Genomic DNA, 25,362 nt, shown 5'->3' with positions numbered 1-25,362 from the left:
TTTTGTTCACTTGTAGCGTATTATCCCATTTGGCGGAGTCCTTATCGGGTAAGCATGACCAGAAACGTAGAGCGATCGTAACAGGTCGGCACAGTCCATAAGAAAGTGTAATGGATATCCTCGTTGAGCTCAAATAGGGATCGTTGCAAGGAAAGAAGAAACTCACCATAGTTCTTGCCGAACACTCAAGTTTACAGAACTTATATTCCAAGAAGACGTGATGGCTATTACGCTGCCACAATCGTATATCACGGTTGTAGATCGTAACAGTAAGACAAGAGAGATCAGGGGTGTACGGAGGTATACAGAAAACCATCCCCAATACTGGTACGATTTGTCAACCACCGTCACACTGCACAACGGCTAGCGGAGTATATACACACTCCGGACTGTAGCTGAGAATCTTCATTACAGCCAAGCCACAAGACACGGCAGGAAAAACGCTAAATAAGGCTTCGTTAAGAAAATAACATCTCTACATCTGCTTCTACGTGACTGCTCAACAGTACACAATGTGCCTGGCAGACACCTTCAAGCTATTACTCTACCCTTCGAATCTCGAATAGCGCGTAGGTAAGACGAACACTTAAATCTTCTCGTGAAGGATCAAATTCCTCTTATTTTATTATGACGATCATTTGTCCCTACGTATGTGGACTCCAAAAACATATTTTGACACCGTGACGAGAAAGTTGGTGATTGAAATTTCATGGCATGATACTGCCGCAACGAGAAACGCCTTTGTTTTAATGATTCCCACTCCGATTTGCGTATTACATCGGTGGCACTCTCTCTCCTATTTAGCGATAATACAAAACCAGCTGCTCTTCTTTGGCCTCTTCCGGTGTACTTGGTCAGTCCTCTGATGCGGACCCCGCACTGCACAGTAATACTCCAGAAGACGGCGGACTCGCGTAATGTAAGCACACACTTTAGTAGACCTATTGCATTTTCTAAGTGTTCTTCGAAAAAAATCGCAGTCTTTGGATTAATTTCCCTACAACATTATCTATGTGATCGTTCCAATTTAAGTTATTCGTAATTGTAATTCCTAAGCATTTAGTTTCATTGACAGCCTTCAGATTTGTGTGATTCACCGTGTAATGCAAATTTAGCTGATAGCTTTTACTAATCATGTGGAATACTTTACACTTTTCACTATTTAGAGTAAAATGTCACTTTTCGCACCCTGCAGATATCTTGTGAAAATAATTTTGCATTTGCTTTTGATCATATAATGAGATGAAAAGGCGATAAATAACAGCATCATCTACAAACAATGCAAGTGAGCTGCACAACTTGTCAGCTAAATCGTGTATGTAGGGCAGGAACAGCAGAGGGTACATGAAAATTCCTTGCATTACTCGATTAAAACAATGATCGCATTGCATTGCCAGCCGCGATGTCCCAGTCGGGGTCGGCCGCCAAGTGCGAGTCTTATTTCAGTCGGCGCGAGTTGCGGCCGGTGATGAGACAACACAACACCCAGTCCCCGAGCGGAGAAAATTTCCAGCCCGGCCGGGAATCGAACCCGGACCCAGTGCACAGGAAGCAAGCACGTTATCACCCAGCTTTTCCTTTTAACTATGCAACAGTTTAGTAGCCTAGCCTCTACACCATTTTTTATTTTTATATATTTATTTAGACGCTCGAAAAAGTAAAAAAAATAAACCAGCGCCCCATCTTATTTTTTATTATTACTTTATAAAAAGCAAAACAATGGATTTTCATTGATGAGGAAGGGAAAATAAACATTTTATCCAATTTGTAATGCGAATAGAAGGAACAAAATATGTATTATTTCCAGGCTGCAGTTGCACAATATAGGAAATGAAATTTCTTCTTGGCTTTTACTCGAGGACTTTCCAATAGTTACTACGAACTGTGGCCTTTCTGACAGGAAATCACGTATCGAGTCACATATCTGAGACGATATTCCATAGGCACGGCGTTTTATTAGAAGTTGCTTCTGAGGAACAGTGTCAAAACCAAATATAAAAATATGGAATCAATACACCTGTCGACAGCACTCATTAATTTGTGAGAATAAAGATCCAGTTATGTTTCACTAGAACGATATTTTCTGAATCTCTGTTGCTATTGATCAATAAATCGTTTTCATCGAAGTAATTCATAATATTCGAGCGCTTTGTGTGTTCCAAACACACTGCAAATAGACGTTAGCGATATGGGAGTGTCATCAAACAAATTACTCATATTTTCTTTCTTGGGTATTGTTAATCAAACGAATAACTCATATTTTCTTTCTTGGGTATTGGTGCGACCTGTACACCTTGCGAATCCTTAGGGACGGAGAAATCGACGAGAAAGAGGTTGTATATGATAGTTAAGAATGGCGCTATTGTTCAAGCAAATTCAGAAAGCAATTTGACTGGGATACAATCTGAACCGGAGGCCTTGCGATTATTGATTTAAGTTGCTTCGTTACACCGAGGATATTTGTTTCTCAGTTACTCATGGTCTCTGTAGTTCTTGATACGAATTCTGGCATATTTACTTCCTCTTCTTTGATGAAGGAATTTCGGAAAACAGAGTTTAGTAACTCTTCTATCATCACACTCTCATCAGGAACATCACCATTGTTATCTCGCTGTGAAGGTATCGATTGCGTCTTGCTGGTGTACTTCACATACGACCAGAATCTCTTTTTGTTTTCTAGCAGATTTCAAGACAGAGTTTCGCTGTCGAAACTATTAAAAGCATCTCGCATAAGTTAGCGCTAAATTATGAGCTTCGTAAGACTACGCCAATCTTCCGGGTTTCACGTTCTTTTAACCCTTCATTTAGTGGTGGGAGTTAGGAGTTAACCAGTCACACCTCTTTCATACAGTTTGTGCTTACTACGTTGCACGTCAGTATAGCCACTCCAATGCCAATACAACAGCCTGAAATGTGAACAGCTTTACTGCAAATGGCTGCTTGGGGTGTGGAACAACGCTGCAAGGTTACGTGCGTAAAAGTAAGATTTATTTTTGAACTAAGAAAATTGAAAATTTAGGTGTAGTTTGTGGATACAAATGTTAATTTGGATAAAATATCAATGCAGTACCACTGTAATATTCAGTTATAATGTAAAATATGATTAAGATTTATTAGTCCCATCAGGTACAGGATAGGGACTTCACAAGTTTGCTTTGATGTTTATAGCTTTTTGTGCTTTCACATTTTGTAAGTAAAGACACATAATTGTTGACAACATTATGACGTTCCATTTTATAAAAAAGCAACAGAAATAATGCTTGACTTGTAAAACATTAATGCACTTAGTACGGTTTTCTTTCAGGCTATGACTACCTATTGCAGAAGAGGGGTAACAGACAAAGAAATTCGTACTCAACTAGAAAAAGTGTCCAGATGATACTAATACACCATCTGAATGTAGCGATGACAGTGAAGGTGAAATGATGCATAGTACTCGGCGGAATAATAACGCAAAGACACTTTACAAAATATTACAGAACCTGAACTAAGTGCTTAAGAAAAATATTCAGGCAATGAACAAAATGTTTAAGCGGTATCTCTTGAAGTATGTGCTAATACTTCGCACAATGTGGACTGACAATCATGCAGTTCACTTTCTTTCAAAATCATGAGAATGGAGTTGCAGTATTTCCAGTACCCAGAGCGATGTATCAGAGATTTAAGTGGAGGCACTAACAGTCGAACATGATTGTAATGAACACTTGGGTCGCACAGATACTGCTGACATGGTGAGCTCTCCTTAGGAGGTAGTCAGAACGTCAAAACTTTATTGGTACTGAATGTGTTATTCAATGGTGGAAATGACCCTTATGTATCCCTACATTTCACGCTATGCCGTAAAAGGGACAGTTACATTGGTTGATTTCAAAAGTAGAACTACGCTTGGTCTACTTCCACTTGGAAAGCGAACGTACAGAACATTGCAAAAACCAAAAAGGATAAAAAAATATCCTCTTTCTACTCGAAGGAGAAAAAAGCATTTTCGTTTCCAAAGGCCAACATTTGTCAATTCAAAACGCAGATATGAAGCTCGTCTACAAGATGGAATCTAGACCCCATTCAAAGTGCTCAGAGTGTAATATTTTTTATTGAATTTATAACTATCACCATAAGTAATAATCATAGATGTATGAACTTTTTGGGACTTCTCAGCCTTTTGATGTACACTGAGATAACAGAAGTCGTGGAATAGCGATATGCACATATACAGATACCGGTAGTACCGCATACACAAGGGCAGTGCATAGGAGGAGGTGTCATTTGCAGTCAGCTGATTGATGTGAAAAGGTTTCCTGTATGATTATGGATGCACGACGGGAATTAACAGATTCTGAACGCGGAATGGTAGTTGGAGCTAGATGCATGGAACATTCAATTTCGGAAATCCTTAGGGAATTGAATATTCTCAAATCCACAGTGTTAAGAGTGTACCAAGGATATTAAATTTCAGGTATTACCTCTCCCCACGAACAACGCAGGGACCGACGGCCTTCACTTAACGACCGAGAGCAGCAGCGTTTGTTTACATTGTCAGTAATAACAGACAAGTAAAACAGCGTGAAATAACTGCATAAATATGGTGGGACGTGCGACCATCATACCATTAGGACCTCGCGGCGAATCCGGGCGTTAATGGGCTACGGCAGCAGACAACCAATGAGAGAGTCTTTGCTATCAGCACGACATCGCCTGCAGCGCTTCTCCTGGGCTCGTGACCATAACAGCTGGATCTGAACGCAAGACGACTGGAAAACTGTGATCTGGTCAGTTGAGGGCCGATATCAGTTGGTATGAGGTGATGGACGGATTCGAGTATGACGCATTCGCCCCGAAGCCATGGACGCCAGTTGTCAACAATGCAATGTGCAAGCTGGTGGTGGCTCTGTAGTGGTGTGGACTGCGTTTACATGGAATGGGCTGGGTGCTATGCTCTAACTATGCCGATTTTGACTGGAAATGGTTACGTTCGGCTACTTGGAAATCATTTTCAGCCATTCATGGACTTCACATTCCCAAATAATGATGAAATCTTTATGGGTGAATATGCGCCATGTCACCAGGCCACAGTTGTTTGCGATTGGTCTGAAGAACATTATGGACAATTCGAAAGAATGATTTGGCCATCCGGTTCGCTGACATGAATCCCATCGAGCATTTATGTGACATAATTGAGAGGTCAGTTCGTGCACAGAAACCTCCACCGGCAGCACTTTCACAGTTATGGACAGCTATAAAGACAGCATAGTTCAGTACTTCTGCAAGGGACTTACGACGACTTGTTGAGTCCATGCCACATCAGATTTCTGTACTACGCCGTGCCACGATCTTAAGAGGTACCCCACTATTTTTGTCACTTCAGTTTACTTCGCTTGTATAATAACGTCCGGACTTACAAGTCCTCCTAATCTTTCATGCATTTTAATGAATCTCTATCATTTTTCAAAAAATAATTAGTTATGGATTTAATAACAATTCATCGACAATCAAAGTAAAGATGATGGACCATGATTTTATATGTTTTAGAATTACAGTAAATAAAGGGTTAAATATGGCATGTTTTTTCGTTGCATCTGCAACAGTGTTCTCATGTATTTTATATACCATGGGGTATCAGTGCTATCTCTTACTAGTTTATTAGGTATATATCTGCATCTGCACAAGTTAAACAGATGCGAACAATATATATGTTCTTGCAAAATTCTCTTACTTCGCAGCAGTCCCACAGATGCCAAAAAATTATTCTAGATAAATGCTGACATTAGTGGCGTGGTTCGTATAGAGATTAAATATACACTCCTGGAAATGGAAAAAAGAACACATTGACACCAGTGTGTCAGACCCACCATACTTGCTCCGGACACTGCGAGAGGGCTGTACAAGCAATGATCACACGCACGGCACAGCGGAAACACCAGGAACCGCAGTGTTGGCCGTCGAATGGCGCTAGCTGCGCAGCATTTGTGCACCGCCGCCGTCAGTGTCAGCCAGTTTGCCGTGGCATACGGAGCTCCATCGCAGTCTTTAACACTGGTAGCATGCCGCGACAGCGTGGGCGTGAACCGTATGTGCAGTTGACGGACTTTGAGCGAGGGCGTATAGTGGGCATGCGGGAGGCCGGGTGGACGTACCGCCGAATTGCTCAACACGTGGGGTGTGAGGTCTCCACATTACATCGATGTTGTCGCCAGTGGTCGGCGGAAGGTGCACGTGCCCGTCGACCTGGGACCGCACCGCAGCGACGCACGGATGCACGCCAAGACCGTAGGATCCTATGCAGTGCCGTAGGGGACCGCACCGCCACTTCCCAGCAAATTAGGGACACTGTTGCTCCTGGGGTATCGGCGAGGACCATTCGCAACCGTCTCCATGAAGCTGGGCTACGGTCCCGCACACCGTTAGGCCGTCTTCCGCTCACGCCCCAACATCGTGCAGCCCGCCTCCAGTGGTGTCGCGACAGGCGTGAATGGAGGGACGAATGGAGACGTGTCGTCTTCAGCGATGAGAGTCGCTTCTGCCTTGGTGCCAATGATGGTCGTATGCGTGTTTGGCGCCGTGCAGGTGAGCGCCACAATCAGGACTGCATACGACCGAGGCACACAGGGCCAACACCTGGCATCATGGTGTGGGGAGCGATCTCGTACACTGGCCGTACACCTCTGGTGATCGTCGAGGGGACACTGAATAGTGCACGGTACATCCAAACCGTCATCGAACCCATCGTTCTACCATTCCTAGGCCGGCAAGGGAACTTGCTGTTCCAACAGGACAATGCACGTCCGCATGTATCCCGTGCCACCCAACGTGCTCTAGAAGGTGTAAGTCAACTACCTTGGCCAGCAAGATCTCCGGATCTGTCCCCCATTGAGCATATTTGGGATTGGATGAAGCGTCGTCTCACGCGGTCTGCACGTCCAGCACGAACGCTGGTCCAACTGAGGCGCCAGGTGGAAATGGCATGGCAAGCCGTTCCACAGGACTACATCCAGCATCTCTACGATCGTCTCCATGGGAGAATAGCAGCCTGCATTGCTGCGAAAGGTGGATATACACTGTACTAGTTTCCGACATTGTGCATGCTCTGTTGCCTGTGTCTATGTGCCTGTGGTTCTGTCAGTGTGAGCATGTGATGTATCTGACCCCAGGAATGTGTCAATAAAGTTTCCCCTTCCTGGGACAATGAATTCACGGTGTTCTTATTTCAATTTCCAGGAGTGTACATAAATTATGCTTTCTCAAAACTGTTACCGCTTGCCATGGTGGTGGCCTTGGCTTTGCCTGACACGTATAAACATTGTGTGGCCATGTATTTAAAGACATTTATAGATTTGTTAGTAAGAACGAAGGCACTCTACCAGGAAGATTGCAACACGCCTCACAATATATAAAAAATGCCACCCCACCAGTAAATCTAGATGCGGGGTGATCAGTACCAAGCTGTATTTACTATTGTTGTCTGCAACATAACTACGCCGATCCAAATTCTCTGCAACAGATGGCTGTATGTCTACACCACTTTGACATGAGGCGTGTGCCGAGACGTTATTTGATAGCGAAACATCCAAAAACAAATTGGAGCCTAATATGGAAAAACGATCATTCTATATTACTGGACATTAAAGTGACAGCGCTATGGTCAGTTTTAGTGACATCTTCGGGAAAGAGGCAAAGGATAATTCTGTTAAAAACTACGATTTGCTACGATAAGAACTATTTGCAGGAAATTATCATCACACGATGACTAATAGGAAATGCACCAGGAAAAATCTGAGTATCATCACACGAACTGCATCCCACAGAGTTAGTGAGCCTACGTATTTATGTGCAAGCAGACCATGACATGACTATTTGGGAATCGCCTAGAATAAAACTGAGTCTCAGCACACGGAATGCAGTCCGCACAGTCAAAATCAACATCTTGCAACCCGACTGCAAACCACTCCCTGCTGCCAAATATAAAGCTGATGTCTGGCGGAAAATGTGACACATTACACATTTACGTCCAGGGGAAAGACTGTAAAAGAATACTTGAATGTTTGCAGCTACAGTATTGAAACCTCAGGAATCTAACCGAATAGAACTATAGGCCACTTTTCATTATTATTTAACCACAATTTCTTGAGAAGAAAATTGTGACAGGAAACAAAACTGGGACTTCGGCTACCATTTAAGGCCACTAGAAAATTACTCAAACTTTGAAGGACGTAAGCTGCTGAGCTGACGCCGGCCAAGGACTCTCATTAAGATTAACTGAGATCTGCAGATAGTCACAGAAATATCATGTAAGTAGCCAACGTACTCGGAGAGGAATTAGACAATATACATTCAATATACAGGGAAAGTGCACACTCCTGCTACGGGCAAATGGAAGAAATTTTCTTTTAGAAAAGATATTCCAGATAGCAATACCCCGCGATATGTAAATTAAAAGATATATAAGAAATTATCAGCCTCGATTGCGGTAATGAAACCAACCTTTACCTAGGTTTCATTACCGCAATCGAGGCTGATAGTTCCTTATATATTAGATTATCACGATTGCTGACCGTGCTGAAATGTTGAAAATACATAAACTAAAAGAGTTGTTCTGGCAATGTCTTGTTACTCGTTAAATTATTTATACCAGCGCTAAAATATTTCATGCCCACATTTTTTTCGTCATCGTAGTAGAAGGCACTGTGGTTTTTTCACATTGTTTAAGAAGACATTATTTTCTATAAGGTATTTTTGTTCCACTTGAATAATTATTTTTTGAAATATTTAGCAGCCAAGAAAATCCATAACAGAAGGGGACTACACCAGTTTCAATCATCAGTGCGATAACTTTTAGTGAATACTATTCCAGCTGTTTTCGCCTAACGAGCAATTGTATTTCCCGCGAAAGCCAATAATACAGGTCGAATCCAGTTACTAGACTTAGCTGATACAGAAATCGAGTACGTTCTCTAGAGTCGGAGACCTGTCTGCATCTGATTCCGACAGCATCTGCAGATATCGCAACCACACATCATGCTACATTCTCCTATTTCATAGGCGAGGGAAGACGTTTCGTTTTCTTTAGTCCTGCACAACGACAGAAATGAACTACGTTCCACCTTAAGGGTGCTTGTGATATGCGTATTATACACAGAATCTTCATTATAACTGGGCACGTCGTAGGTACCACAATTATACGACAAATTTTTGTCTGTAGCGTATTTCCTTTTTTGCTAACCGTAACTTCCTTACTTACAGATGATCCGCCGAGGGCATGGGAAACGCCCCAGCGCCTGTTTACCTGCTAGTGCAGCCAGGTACTGCAACCGCCGGCTGCGTTTCAGCATCGTGCTCCAGTGTCCAAAGCTCTTCGCACGAATGGTGGAATACCCAGCAATATAGCTCGATAAGTAGCTGCAGATAATCCGTAGATGCTAATCGAGTCGGAGGATGCTCTTGTTTTCAGTTCTTATTATCTACATGTTATTATTTAGTGAATAACAATTTATCTCTATGCTCGAAAACTAAGTAGTTAAAGCTTACGTGTCATCAGCTTCCAAATGATTGTTCTCCTAATCATTACTTGAAGATAACATATCAGCCACTTTCAATATTTCAGCTGAGTGTGAAGGCATGTGGTGGTATATGAGTGCGGATTTGGAGGAACATGTGGTCAACATACCGCTCTCCCGACCGTTGTCAGTTTTCGTGACCGAAGCCGCTACTTCTCAGTCAAACAGATACTCAATTGGCCTGAGAAGGGCTGAGTGCAACTGACTTGCCAACAGCACTCGTCAGACGCTAATGGTTTCTCATCAAAGTGCTAGCCAGGTCCGACATCGCTAAACTTCGGTGATCTTACGCGTACCGTTGTTACCACTGCAGCAAGGCCGTTGGCCCTCCCTTATGTAAAAGAGGATAATAAACATCGTAATACAGAAATCATTTGTTCAGCATATCAAGATTATATTGTAAATAATAATACAGAAGAATACAATCATGTACAACAGAGAAATAAATGCACAGAAATACAAATATTTGTATCGTAAATATGTAGAATTGCTTTTAGTACCACACAGGACGTTTGCTTTAACTCGAGACAACTAAATATCTCGAAAACGACGCATCGCTTGAAAAAAAAATTGTAGGTGAAAAGTAAATGGGACACCTGTGTGTGCTTTGGCCGCGCGTTATTAGCCGAGCGGTCTCAGGCATTGCAGTCATGGACTGTGCGCTGGTCCCGACGGAGGTTCGAGTCCTTCCTCGGGCATGGGTGTGTGTGTTTATCCTTTAGCATAATTTAGGTTAAGTGTGTGTAAGCTTAGGGACTGATGACCTTAGCAGTTAAGTCCCATAAGATTTCACACACATTTCAATTTTTTTGTCTGTGCTTTACTGGCCATCTCCTAACCATCCCTCCTGCTTGGGCGGGGTCAAATTTGTATTTTAAAATGGGAGGTATTCGGATTCTACGTCAAAAAGTAGGTATGGTTTACTCAAAGCATTGTTTTCCATTCGTGGTAGGTGGCGCTGTAATCGACAAATATCAAGTATACCTCTTTTTGCAATTAAGAACCGACGCATTTGATTCTACACTTCACTCAAGATGTAAAAGTTAACCTTGTGTTCTAACGGTTGATAGTAGTAGTAGTAGTAGTAGTAGTAGTAGTAGTAGTAGCAGTAGCTTTATTCATCCGTAGAACTCTTTTTACAAGGATATAGGACATGTCAAAATAATTAGAAATTTAGATCAATTTAAAATAAGCTAATTCGTACACACATATATTTACAGACTCCTAGTTAGAGACAATCATTACATTTACTCCTGGTATACAATGCTTTTTTTACAAATAACTTACTAAATAATATAATGAAATTTTGTTCACTCATATCTCACTATCAGTCACTGCACACACAATACACACATTGTGTTTCATATCACTTCACTCATTACACACACACACACACACACACACACACACAAACACTTATCTTCAAATGTTACTTTAGTGTTCCAAATGTGATTGTACAGTAAAGTAATCTAAATAAATAAGAGCATGTCTGATATACTGCTTCTGACTGTAAGCCAGCGCTGTGATAATAAATGAACTGTCGCAATGTGAAAGACGAGCTACACTGTAAAAGTAATTAGTTGTCGTAATGATAAGGGAACTGTTTCATACTGTAAAAGTTAGTAGTCTCACTGTAAGAATTTTGAATAATATAAACTGCCTGAATAATTAAATGGCTCTGAGCACTATGGGACTTAACTTCTGAGGTCATCAGCCCCTAGAATTTAAAACTACTTAAGCCTAACTAACGTAAGGACATCACACACATCCATGCCCGAGGCAGGATTCGAACCTGCGATCGTAGTGGTCGCGCGGTTCGGGACTGTAACGCCTAGAACCTCTCGGCCACCCCGACCAGCCCTGAATAATTAAATTGGATATGAAACCTCCAGTAATGGGCTTGGCAAAATATGATCACAAAATCTGTCTGTGAATAACAGAAATTGGCCGTGATCTAATAAATAAATAGAAAACATCAAAATATTTAGTCCCTACCTTTACTCTTCGCTAATCTGGATAATGCGTTGCAGTACTGCTGTGTCTTGCGCGGCTATGATAAAGCTGCAAATTACTCTGTCTGCACAGGTACATTCGTGTGGTGCAATGAGTTCTCTGTTAGTTCCAAATCGAAGTATTTACCGAACACAATGGTTCCTTTTCCATTTATTAAAAAAAAACACGATCGATTAAATATTGTAAGCGAAACGTAGGAAAAACGGAAATACGGGTATAAATGACAGCAAATGGCTGATTTCAAATTTAATGAATGTCTTAATATCCAAATAATACTCTTTCCTATCTTTCAAATCTAGCAACTCGCAGTACAATAACAAAGTTAGTCCGATGCCACAGCAATACTGAAACAAAGGAAAATCATTATAATATTTACCTCTTACATTCCACTTCTGGAATACACTTAGTTCCATTAAACTTCCTCCTTCACAAATCAGTTTCCGTTACAATCTTGATACAATCAATGTTCATTGAACAAAATGGAAAACTGAGACATTAAATCTGAATCACAATATTACCATAGCTTCCCCACTTGCCTAACTCTAACATAGCAGAACTTCGACAGCTCTCACTACCAAAGCTAAACATTCTCTGCCCCACTGCACCCTCGTGCAGCTCAAAGGTACTACTTTATTTCCGCGATACAGCTTACAACTTCGCTGCTCACACACGATCAATTGAGATACCAAAAATTCATATACCAAACTAATACATGACACCTGTCAACAGTAAAAATAATGAGGCTCGAAATTGACATTCCAGGCAAATAATCTACTTGTCTATAGTTTTCTTTTCGCTACAGGGTTGATTGTGGTGAGTCCTGAAACCGTCGGAATGCTTAATTTCGGTGGCTGACCTCGTTCCTGCCATCAGGTTGTTTCTACCCAACCGCGGAAACATCTGCGCTGGCCACTACGCGGCTACTGGCGGAATAGAAACCACAGCCAGCACAATATAGTGAAATGTCCATTAAGTGATACGATAGACGCACCTGCCATGGATGCACACGAATCGTGTAAACACTCACAAGCCCGTCCCATCGCTCTGCGGCCCACCACGTGGTAGCTCCACTGCAGTGAACGTTTAGGCACCACCCCTCTGTGGAGCCTGATTTACTTTCTTTTTTTGAATCAGCTGACGTTATGGACGTTGAATCTGTTGCACAGAACACCGAAACAATTTTAACTACCGACCAGGCGGCAAGAAACTGGACGCCGATATTGCTCTTTATGCCGAACGTTTTGCTGATAGGCCGTGATCCTGTGCAACTATTCATCGTGTTGTGCAACAGTTTACTACCGAGAAAAGTCTGACGCCTAAAAACCGAAATCGCAGAGCAACTGTAAACGGAAACATCATTAGTGAAATTGCAGTTCTGACTGTGGTGCCTCAAATCCACATGCAAGTACCCGAGAAATATGAACAGCCTTGAATTGCTCACATAAGTGTTTTGGCGATCATACGCCATCACAAATGCGATTGTTACCTAATCTCCATACGTCAAGAACTCTTTCGAAATGATTTTCAGAATCAGATGCACCTTTGCAATTAGGCACTCAAACAAATAGAGAGAGAACTGCATTTCTTCGTCGTGTAATATTCTCTGACGCATCAACATTAACGAACCACGTTGAAGTTAACTGGCGTAACATGCGTTATTGGAGGGGGGGGGGGGGGAGGTAACATTGTCGTTATGATACCGCACTACACGTTAACAGACCGAGGAGGCTGAGGAGCAACGCTTTTTGTCAAAAGTACGATCGTATGGGGTATCAACTGAAATTTCTGACCGGATTGAGAACTTTTAATAGGCAGCACACAGCAAGTTACCTCGGATGGAGAGGAATCGTCAGATATAGAAGTAACTTAGGGTGCGCCCTAGGGAAGTACGCTACAAATCTCCCGTGTTCGTCTAGTATATTAATGACCAGACAAAATAGTAGTAAAATCACGGTTTTTGGAAATGATGCAGCTATCTATAAAGAAGTGCTATCTAAAGGAAGCTGCATAAGTATTCAGTCAGATATTGATAAGATTTCAAAGTGGTGCACAGACTGTGAGAGAGGGCAAGTTACTCTCTCAGCTATTTTTCGTACAACGAAAATTAGTAAAGATTTCATTATAACCTGACACACCTTGAACAAGACTCTAGAAAGTTAATGGCCTGAGCAGACAATGATAGAGCCTTGTAGGGCTCAAAACTGATGAGGTATTTCTATGGTTCTTACCTCATAGAAAGGGCATGTTGGGAGCTGTAAGCGATTGGCAGCGAGCTCATCCCTCAGTAAATCGTGTGAGACAGGTTCACAGCCGTACAGGGCGGTCGCAGCAGCCCCTCGTTCAAAGAGCAGAGCTATGTGTAATAAAAATTCACAAGTTTTCCTGTTCGTCAATACTGCAAATAGGCCTGTGACCCACATCCATCAGTTGCCTCAGTTGTATAAGAAACTCCGGCGTCTGAGAAACCCTTATAGATAGAATCTTTATTACACCTCATAGCTAGGACTAACAAGCTTCAAGGCACAGATGATGTAGATGAAGATCTTCAAACCTGTATCTGTTTGCTTGTTGCCGTGGGAAGCGTCACGACTTTCGAGAAAACATCTTTCCCCTCCGTGAAAATTTAGGAAAGGCAGTAACTAGCAGTTTCTTTTTTTCCAGAGCTGAAGGTTTCTTAACTCTTGCTGTGGTTCGACATGAGTTTGTGCTGTCCTGTGGGAGGGGAGATTTAGCGCCTCTAGAACCCTATGAGTGGCTTATGACGGCGTAAAGGCGGTGCACTTTTTGGGAAAACGTAATTTTTTCTTGAGAGGTGCAAAGCATTTGGGTGTTGGACTTTGGTTCGGTAAGAGGACTTCTGATCGATGCTCTGGCATGCGTGCTAGTTACTTGGGACCTGTCCTGAGACTGATTTCACTTGCGAGTAGTTTACACTGGGAGCTCCCCAAGTGAAGTCAGCTCTTACTGTACCGACAGTGTGACTTCAAACGTCTCGGACTACTCCTTTGCTCAGGGCACACTAATTCGTTCTTGGTTTACCAGTCTTGACGTCTGGTATCCTTGTGCGCTCTGCTATATAAGTGAGTCAAATTGGTCCTTGGTACAACCAGTGAATTGGTGTGCCACACACTGAAATCCACTTGCTCTCAGCTGCACCTGTGTAGAGGAACTTCAGCAGGTTTGATCAATCAAAGTCTTCTCAGCGTTAGATAAATTCAGTCTGCGTTATCCGCATTTTAAGGCCAGGGTACTTGACTCGCTCCATTAGTTACACTGTCTCTGCCACGCAGGATCTCTGTCCTGTGTAGTCTTAAATCACCTGTTTAGTTGTTTACAGTATTCAATCAATAACTTGTTTAGCATACTTTATATCTGTTTCTAGAAAAGAAAATGTTGTTAAAACACTAAAATTATACCAACATTCTCAATCATTTATATAGTTCCCACCAGGTTACCTTTCATTGTGGTGTCCCATGCTAGGATGTCGGATTGATGGCACCTTCTGTGACCGTCAGATCCTGTTGCCTAGCGTAGTGATTCAGTTTGACGTCCCTTGCGCAGAATTTTGAATTCATGGCACCTTCTGTGACCGACAGATGGTAGATAGTGTTTCGTAGTGAATTTTCTGTTTCCCATGTTTAATGTGGTACGCTGGGGAGAGTAGATTCGCGTTTCTGACGCCTAGACATAGTACTAATTTTTAATTATTGTACGTGCGTATTTTCATGTTGTGGTTGTGACTTCTGTGTCGCTGAACGTTGTGGCCGAGCGGTTATAGGCGCTTGAGTCTAGAACCGCACGACCGCTACAAGAAGCAAGGCACGTTTGGTACGGAGTAGCGGAAGTAATTAACCATTTATCGACGTCAGATTAACAGCGGTGACCAGCCAGATATTACACAGGACTCTCATTTAAATGCGGTTGCAGACCGGGCAGAAATGTCGAACATGGAACCTGGAGGGTATGACGACATGTCTCAGTCAGGTGACGAAAGTGAACGGGAGATCAAAGCAGAACGAAATGTAGGCGCTGCTGGTACGAGAAGCACCATCAGTAAGACTGGCAGACCATAATCACGAACGAAACGTCACAGAATGATGGAATCTCGTACATCTAGTCCTGGAGGTGTTAGCGGTGGATCTGAGTTTGAGGCAGAGAAAATGGGAGGAAGAGGAGGAGAGATATACTTTAGTCATAAGAACGGTCACAGACGGTATAGATGGAATCAAGGAAGAGATGGCTGGAATCCAAAAAGAGCTGGAGAATGTCAAGAAAACGACAGCAGAAACGCATGAGGTCGCGGACCAGGCGAGGCGCGATGCCAAAACAGCGCGTTTGGTACAGCATGTAGAACGAAAGGACCCATCTGTGGCCGAAGAAGAAATTAAACTGGCAAGAACTGAGGTGTGTAAGAAAAAAAAAAGCCACTTGCAACTCTCCAAAAGCAAGGCAAAAAAACAGTTCAAGAAAAGGCTAAGGATGTTCAGCAGGCACATGAGCGTGTCGCGCAATTACAAACACAATCTCGTCCGGTAGAGTGTCATCGAGAGCATGACAGAAGTGAAGAAAGTTTTTTGCAACTCTCCGAACCGCTATATGAGGACACACCCCCTGCACATGGGCGAATAAAGCAGGAATATGATCCTGCCACGGCGAAATGCGTAATGGTACACGCTCCGTCGGTAAAACGCAGCATGTCAGAGACCGAGCCGGAAAACAACTAACAAGTTTGCAAAGGTCAGAAACGTTATTATGTGCATCTGACAACACGAGGGAATACCATAACAGTGCACCAGGATCGTTTTGGCACGGATACATGGAGTCACGCGCTGCAGACGAGAGGAAAAATTCGTACGGCGGACACGTCGAAACTTTCGCCCACAACTTTTCTTGACCATCCAGAATTTTTAAGTCTACAAGGAGGCAAGCAACACATTACATCTAAAGACCTGGTTGGCACAGTAAGATCGCATGCTACCAGAATCTTGGCCATTGAAATAGAAGCTCCAGTCTGTCTGTGGTTTCTTAGTAGGTCGATTACAGAACATATGCGCGGAGTTACGGAGAGTTACCACTCCTACCAAGGATTTAAGGACGCATTCCTTAGCACATAGTGGTCTCAAGACACACAGGAAAGGATAAAACAGGAGATCACGTTAGAAAAGCAGTTAGAAGCGTCAGGATTCCGCAGTCCTGTCAAATTTTTCGAATCCCTTGTCAAGAAGAACCGATTCTTAGATGAACCGTACAGTCCCAACGAAATTATAAGGCACCTTTACGTTACCAGCAACTGCTCATCGGTAGATGCAGCGGCTCAATCGAAGCGCTGTGTGAACTCGAGTACGTGAATGAAATTCACGACTCGCGGGAAAGAAGTAGAAATAATGACCGTAAGTGGCCAAATTCGCCAGAGAGGAATGACGATAGAAGAAATGAGGGAAAACATCGGTCGAATCGAAACCAAAATTAAAACTCCAATGGGAATAATCAGTCTTCATGGGAAAACAGAAGAAAAGGAAATTATAACAACAACTACAGACGAAACGGAAACCGGAGAGAGAAACAGAAATCGAACAAGGGCCAACGGGATTCTAGGGACCAACAGCAACGCAGTAGCAGTACATAAAACGGCCAAGCCAATGGAATGACCAACCTAGCGAATATGTGGAATTGAGGTCACCTAACCCATCGCAGGGGTCACGCAGAGGATATTCAAACAAGAATTGATACACAGCCGCTGCGGGCTCAGCCCAAAACAATGTCCCAGAAACTATTGGAGCGAGCAGTATTAACCTGTAAAAAGTAGGAAGTTACCAGAGAACTGACACGGGAGTAGGAGGTGCAATATGTAAACAGTCTCCATGGATGAAATGTGTAAAGTAAGTTAAGGTTGATATTGTGTTGCATAGCGTAACTTTCCATTTGTTTTACTTCAGTGTTATTTTGTTTGTTTGTCATTTACATTAGTTTTCAGAATGAGTCCTTGTTGAATGTGGTCAAATAAGATGCGTATTTCTGACATCACAATATTCACTGGCAGGTGGCAGACTGAATTAAAATTCCGTTGCAAGTTATATGGCATCAACAATTGCTATTTTTGTGGCATACCAAACCAGGCACGTTGCAACACTGAGTACTCCAAACAACTGAGTGCTGCTACTATTTCTTTGGACCTCACAATTGTCCGATTTCCGCTCCCAGGAGAGCAAGGAGATCTGTCGTAAATTGACCACAACTGAGCTTCGCACTCGGTCGTATCATTCTCCTAGAAGTGCCTTCACAAGTATCACCATGGCCAATGAAATTGTTTCTGTTTATTTTTCGTGGTTTCTTGTACACTGCCCAAAAGACGTATGCACGGCACTTTCTGTTTTTCGTGGTGTCAAGACGGTAAATCGTGCCATAGAGCATGTGCGTCTCGATCTTCGGATGTGTTTCATATGGTGGTATCGGTTCACGCTTTCGGCGCGTGTCGACGCTAAGACTCGGTGTGTTATGAGCCATCGCGTGTCGTGTAGTGTTGCCTGTCTCGTGGTGGAATTTTGCCAGCGCCATGTGAGCGCCGTCGGCGAAATATTGTATATGTGGAATTATCACACAGTAGAGTGGCGAACGTTAGACCCGGAAATAGGAAGCAGAATTTAAATAATGGACCATGGATGAGACATATATTATAAAAAAGAATGCAGTATGCTTTTGTTTCATTTCAGCAACAGCCATCCTGCCAGAGGAGACAGGAGGCATCCATGTACTATGTAAAATTATGTGTACATAATCATAAATGACACTACAAATATTTCAGGCAAATCAACGCTTGAGTGAGTAGACGCACTTTCTGATCACTTCAGCGTCAGCATACAACTCTGTTACACATCGAAAAATAAAAGAAGAGTGTACAAGGAATAAAATGTCTGAAATTTTGCTTTGGTAGTATTAGCAAACGCATGGAGTAATAGGATATTTCAGTATTTAGTAATGGAGAAAGTCTGCACTTTTGGTGGACGTATAGAGGTAGCAGCAGCCTAATATTAGTGGGCACGACAAGAGTAGAACTAACCGAAAACTACCAAAAACACATGGCACAAAAACACCTCACTCCAAGTAATATACGAACACACAACATTAATAGTGCTCTGCAGTCATTAAATTTGTATTTGGTTCAAATTGCTCTGAGCACTATGGGACTTAACTTCTGAGGTCATCAGTCCCCTAGAACTTAGAACTACTTAAACCTAAGGACATCACACACATCCATGCCGGAGGCAAGATTCGAACCTGCGACCGTAGCGGTTCCAGACTGAAGCGCCTTTAACCGCTTGGCCACAATGGCTGGCTTTGTATTTGGTTTCGCGTTCTTAGTAATAAAATCAATAAATAATTATATTTAGCAAAAACAATTATTTTGCTCATCTTTTTTTTCTGTAGATTGATTATATTGATGTAATGACGTTTGTGAGAGATTATGACACTTGAGCACAGTTGAGGATTGTGGAGGCTCCGGAACCAACATTACAGACTGAACATCATGGCCCACGCCAGCCAGCAAAGGGCGAGTGCTGCGACAGAACCAACCCCGCCAGCAAATGCGCCTACATCATGCAACCCCAGTGAAGGCGGCACGTCTCAAGCCAGTACAGACAGTGGGACACCACCACACGCTGACAACACCCTAGCAGCCAACGACACAACAGGCCATTAATCGAGGGACAGGCAAGTTGCATGGCACCACAGTCGACGTGCGTGCAGAGCCTGACTGACTCAGCAGGGTGCCGAGAGTGACGTGTCCCACCGACAAAAGGCGAGCAAATCCAATATCCAACCCCAGCAGATGCTCGTTGCAATGCAGAGGGGAACAGGAGGAGTAGAGCTGTACCGCATCCCACTAATCCTGGATGTATTTCTATGCCAGGGGGCAGGTTGCACTTCAAATGGAATCCTGTCATGCCAGTACCTGATGGCTGATTGCGGCCTGACCAGGATGACGCCAAGGGTCCAGCTGCAGTCCAAGCCCAAACACCAGATGGTACCAGAGAGGAGAGGGAACACCATTGACATCTGCCGCCACTTCTGCCACACCATACGCTGAGTGAGAAGCCATTCCACTCTGGTGCAAATGGCTGTTCCTCAGTACTACCAGTCACAGTTTGTGTGTGTGCGCACAAATACTATGTGCTCAATTTGTGTGACATTATCAATTGTAAAATTTGTCTCCCCAGGGACCCTTGTGAACGGAGCAAAAGGATACCTTTCTGTAGTATCATTAGGTAATATCTTTTTGTGTTCCTGTATGTATCAATTGAACTGTTTTGACTGTGAGATATTAGTATTTCTGCACATTTATTAATGCTCTCGAGACTCATTATGTGCCTGTGTATGTTTTCATGTTATAGAAAATAATACACAAATTTACACAACTTAGGTACTAAGATAAAACAGATTACATATGTGATTTCCTTGTTCATTGAGAATTTGAGAATGTATATCTTTTATGATTGAGACCAAATGTGTGATAGAGCAGAGGCAAATCGGTGCGCAGAGAACACTTCATACTCCAGAACATTATAAATGATATGGGACATTAGACATCTCTGACCTCAGGATATGGTGTGAATGGGTACATTTCTTTGCAGCAAGGCCTTTTCACTGTCTATCAAATGTTCCAACGGAAGTCTGTGATGTAGCAATGGCCCCTGGGTCTAATGTAATTCATACTACTCACAGAATTGTTTTCATATAGTCTTGCTGGCTTGCAGCTTCATGTGAGTGAATGTCCCCTGGAATGAATGTCAAGCTAGGATGTGTTTTAGCTATGGTCAATCCTGATTCGCAAATTTACCTTTTTCACATATATATCCAATATCAGGATGAGATTATTCTACAATTTTCAATGATTTCCTCTGGTTTGGGTGTCACACTAAACAATATTGAAGTAAGACACTACCCATGTAGAAATGAAAGGCAGGTGTAGGGCAGTGAGGGAGGAAAAATTACTCTTTCACCTGTTTTCCGCACACAGAAAATTAATAAAAATTTTGTTACAGCCTGACACACCTTGAGCGAGACTCTAGAAAGTTAATATCCTGAGCAGACATTGATGAAGCCTGCTAGGGCGCTAAAAGCATGAGGTAGTTTTACGAATCTTAGCTCATAGAAACGGCTTGTTGGCAGCTGAAGGCGATTGGCGAAGAATCCATCCCTTAGCAAATCTTGCTAGACAAGTCGACAGCCATACAGGGTAGACAGGGCAGCTCCTCATCGAGACAGGTCTCCAGCAGAACAATGCCACTCTACCTGCCGTGCACCAGCAGAAGACATGTGCTGGGGAGACAGCCTAAGGAATGCATCTACAGAGTGGAGTCATAAACAAGGCATTGTGGGCAGAGCCATGCGGAACAAAAATTCACCTCTTTTCCTGTTTGCTGATAGTGCAAATAGGCCAGTAACCACTTCCATTTGCTGCCTCGGTTTTATAAGAAACCTCTGGCGTCTGAGAAACAAAGAGATATAGAATCTTTATTACACCTCATAGCTAGAACTAACAAGCTCCAAGGCACAGACAATTTACATAAAGATCTTTGTGATTGTATCTGTTCACTTGTTGCCGTGGGAAACAACATGCTTCGGAAAAATTCAGCTCTTCCCCCTCTGCAAAAACTTAAAAAAGCCAGTAATTGGCCGTTTCTTTTGTTTTTTTTCCTGAGATGTAGGTTTCTTAACTCTTGCCCTGATTTGACATGCGTTCGTGCTGTCATGTGAGAGGGGCGATTTAGCCCCTCTACAGCTGTGTGATTGGCTCAAGATGGTGTGAAGGCAAAGTTGTTTGTGCACTTTGGGGAGAAACGGATTTTTTTCTGGAATGCTACGAAGCACTCACGTGCAGGACTTGGATCTGGTAGGCACTTCTGGTCGAGACTCTGGCATGTGTGGTTGGTACTTGGGACCTATCCTGAGACTGACTTCAATACCGAGTAGTTTAGACTGGAGAGCCTGCGGTGAAGTTCTTAGTGCACCAACAGTGTGACTCCAAACATCTCAGATTGCCCGTTTGCCGAGGGTACACTTATTCATTATTGGTTTACCAGTCTTGACGTTTGGTATCTTCCGTGTAAGTGAGCGAAATTGGTCCTTGGTACGACCAGCCAATGAGTGTGTCACACACTAAAATCTAGCGTGATTTAAGTGTTCTTGTAGAGAGCAAATTGCGATCTGTCTGCCTGATCGCTAGACCGCGAGATTTCTGCATTTCTGTCATGGCCGCGATCAATTCAGGGGCGCCACTACACGTCTCTCCTCCGACTCACACATCTCGCCAGATGCAAGCTACATCGCCGCACGAAGCAAATGGGGTAACGTACTTCCGCTCCGTCATTGTCAGGGCGTACACGTCTTAATCGCCACTTGCTCTCAGCTGCACCTATGTAGTGAAACTTCAGTAGATTTTATCAGACAAAGTTTGCTCAGCGTCAGATCAATTTAGACTGCGTTATCCCAATTTTTAGGGCCAGAGTACTTGACTCACTCCACTAGTTAAACTGTCTCTGCCAAGTAGGATACTGGTCCAGTGTAGTCTTAAATAACCTGTTAGTTGTTAACAGTAGTCAATCAAAAACTTGTTTTGCATAATTTATGTCAGTTTTTAGAACACTAAAATTATGCCAACATTCTCGATCATTTTTTTGGTCCCACTAGAGCTACTTTTCTAGATCATAGATTGGAGATGATGATGATATTTTCTTTGTGGGGCGCTCAACTGCGCGGTTGTCAGCGCCCGTAAAAATTCCCAACCTTTGCTAAGTCCAATCACGCCACTTTCATGAATGATGATGAAACGATGAGGACAACACAAACACCCCGTCATCTCGAGGCAGGTTAATGTCCCAGACCCATCCAGGATTATAGATAGAATGGTGTTAGTTTGGTTTGTACTGCCACGCTGTACAAATAAATGTAAAGATTTATGTGAGAATACTGATGGTTTTAAAGGTAATATGGAGGCAGAGATCTCAATGAATGTGTTTGTCATCAATCACAGCTATTTTCAATCATTCTGGACGCAGTGAGAAACATTTGTCAACTATTGCAGTAGAACAGCTTTACGTATAGTCAGACCAATTGATTTATTGTAGCTATAGTGATGGAGAGACTAGTATTGTATGCTCTTTGCCTGATGTGTGTGATGTAAGTAATGTAGAGGACATAGTCATGATGTGGTTCAGAAGGTGCCTTGAAGTAACGCTAGTAAAATGCACTGTCATGATGTTACTGTAAGATGAGAGCTTATTGCTTTTGAGAAAGCTTTGAAGCATGGTAACTTGTGAGATATTTAGAATGTATTACGGCTTTATGATGATATTTTATGTGAGCAAAAATAAATGTGGTGACAAATGAAATCTGAGGAACCTGTAGTTAGGGACTTAATGTCATATATGGTAGTAAATTATGTTTATGAAATCATGTAGTATCAAATAATCGGGAATCATTTATAATTAGAGAAAAGGAACAATGAAAATGGGTGCTAAGAGGTACAGTAAATCTAATTTAGTAAACATGAATGTTCAGAGATATGTAGAGTAATATTAATTTCATCTGATTATCATACGAAAACATGCATTGCAGTGGCAGAGGCAGATAATGTCACTGAAGCAAAGAAGAAACCAACTTTAATATGGAGGAAAATAGCGTGGAACAGACGAATTAGCAGTGAGTGCAAGCAGCAGAGACTTTCATTATTAGTATTAAAACTCAACAGTAGACGAGTGTACCGTGAATATCACAAATCCGACAAAACTCAAATCTCCGACATCGCTGCGGCCGGAAAAAGATCCTGGAAAAATGGGGCCAATGACGATGAAAACCGTTCATCGTGACAGAAGTACAACCATTCCGAAGATTGCTGCAGATTTCAGTGCTGGGCCATCAATACGTGTCTGCGTGCGAACCATTCAACGAAACGTCATCCACGTGGGCTTTCGGAGCCTAAGGTCCAGTCACGTACCCTTGATGACTGCACGCCACAAAACTTTATGCTCGTCGGGCCCGTCAGTGCCGAAAATGGACTGTTGATAACTGGAAACATGTTGCCTGATCGAAGGAGTCTCATTTCAAATTATATAGAGCGGATGGACGTGTACGGGTATGGATACAACCTCATGAAACCATGGAACCTGCATGTTGCAGGGGACTGTTGAAGTTGGTGGAGGCTTTGTAATGGTGTGGGGCGTGTGCAGTTGGGACCCCTGACACATTTAGACACGATTCGGACAGGTGACATCTACGTAAGCATCCTGTCTGATGACCTGCACTCATTCATGTCTATTGTCCAATTCAATTGGGCAATTCCAGCTGGGCAATGGTACAGAATGGCTCCAGGAACACTTTTCTGAGTTTAATCACTTCCGCTGGCCGCCAAACTCCCGAGACATGAAAATTATTGAGCGTATCTGGAATGCCATGCAACGTGCTGCTCAGAATAGATCTCCACCTCTTCGTACTCTTACGGATTTATGGACAGCCCTGAGGATTCATGATGTCAGTTCCCTCCAGCACTACTTAGACATTAGTAGAGTCCATGCCGCGTCGTGTTACGGCACTTCTTCGTGCTCACAGGGGCCCCATACGACGTTAGTTAGGTGTACCAGTCTCTTTGGTTCTTCAGTGCAGCAGAGTTTGTACATTCAGCAGGACACTTACATTTGTCTATGTACAGGAAGACATGGTGAGTGTTTAGAAACGCAAGCGATGAAAGCTTTAAATAAAGTGTTGTCACTCAATTACTTCACTACCCACTTGTAACATGGACAATTTTTACAGCTACTGTTATTGTGTCGAAAACTGAAAGTATTGGCTAGTAGTTTTTCTTAGAGAAGCTTCATTTTCAGTAGCTAAAAGATTTTGTGGACTCTTATTCACGAATTTTGTTTGAAATATGTTCTTGTTAAAATAATGTTACAGTCCGAGCACCAAACGAGTTCTTCAGCATATAAAGAATGATGTTTTCTTAAAATGTTTGTTTGTTTGGTAGTATTGTAAAGACGTTCTATAGAATAATGCGAGAAGAAAATTGCTTTGTTGATAAATAAAATGAGTTGACCAGTTCTTTACATTTGTTAAGAAAAGCAAAACAAAGTCACATCATTTTCATTCCAAGTAACTTTCGTCTGACGACGCACACCTCTGAAGATGCTACTAAAACATACGGAAGGAGTAAGTACCAAACTTTTTACTTCACGTCACAATTACTTGATGAAAGCCGACAGTTTCACAGTGTCAAGCGTATTAGAAATCTAAATAGACTTACATCGCAGTAATGATAAAATAGTGAATTCGCAGCTAACTTTATGATTAAATAATTTAATGATAATCAGATTCTCCCAAGCATAAATTAATTTTTCTTCTAGCACAGTAATAACGCTTAAAATTTCATTGTAATGGTACATATAAGGAATTACAAGAAGGTTAATTTAAACCGCATATAAATCTCAGCAATAATTGGTAAAATCTCATAGAAACGAACACAATATGACGATTGAACAATTTTTTCCAAAGCAAGATTCGCCTTTCACTCTCTTTGGGTAAATAAAAAACAATCTGCTGTCATTAAAAACAAGTCCCGTCGACAATTAGATAATCACTTCCGATTTTTTGAAAGTTTATCTTGCGGTGCTTTGCTTTTTAAGTCTTTTTTAAATGTGGTGACATCATTGAGGTGTAGCTGTTCACAAACAGATCATCCAGAAAACATATTAGTTAATGTGGGGAAAACGACATCCATACATCATATTTGTTACGATGAGCAAAAGAT

General features: G+C 42.4%; 1 protein-coding gene across 1 annotated transcript in view; it reads right to left on the bottom strand.

Annotated features, from left to right (window-relative positions):
* Nucleotides 1-9,323, bottom strand: part of LOC126267024 (facilitated trehalose transporter Tret1-2 homolog) — a 28,808-nt gene extending 19,485 nt beyond the window's left edge. Inside the window, exon 1 of the mRNA XM_049971843.1 lies at nucleotides 9,278-9,323. Within this exon, the coding sequence (XP_049827800.1) occupies nucleotides 9,278-9,323 (46 nt within the window). The remainder of the gene's footprint in view (nucleotides 1-9,277) is intronic.
* Nucleotides 9,324-25,362: the final 16,039 nt, after the last annotated feature.

Source organism: Schistocerca gregaria, chromosome 1 (genome assembly GCF_023897955.1).
Source record: "Schistocerca gregaria isolate iqSchGreg1 chromosome 1, iqSchGreg1.2, whole genome shotgun sequence".
In the NCBI taxonomy this organism is placed as follows: domain Eukaryota; kingdom Metazoa; phylum Arthropoda; class Insecta; order Orthoptera; family Acrididae; genus Schistocerca; species Schistocerca gregaria.
This window is presented reverse-complemented; position numbering and strand designations above follow the sequence as displayed.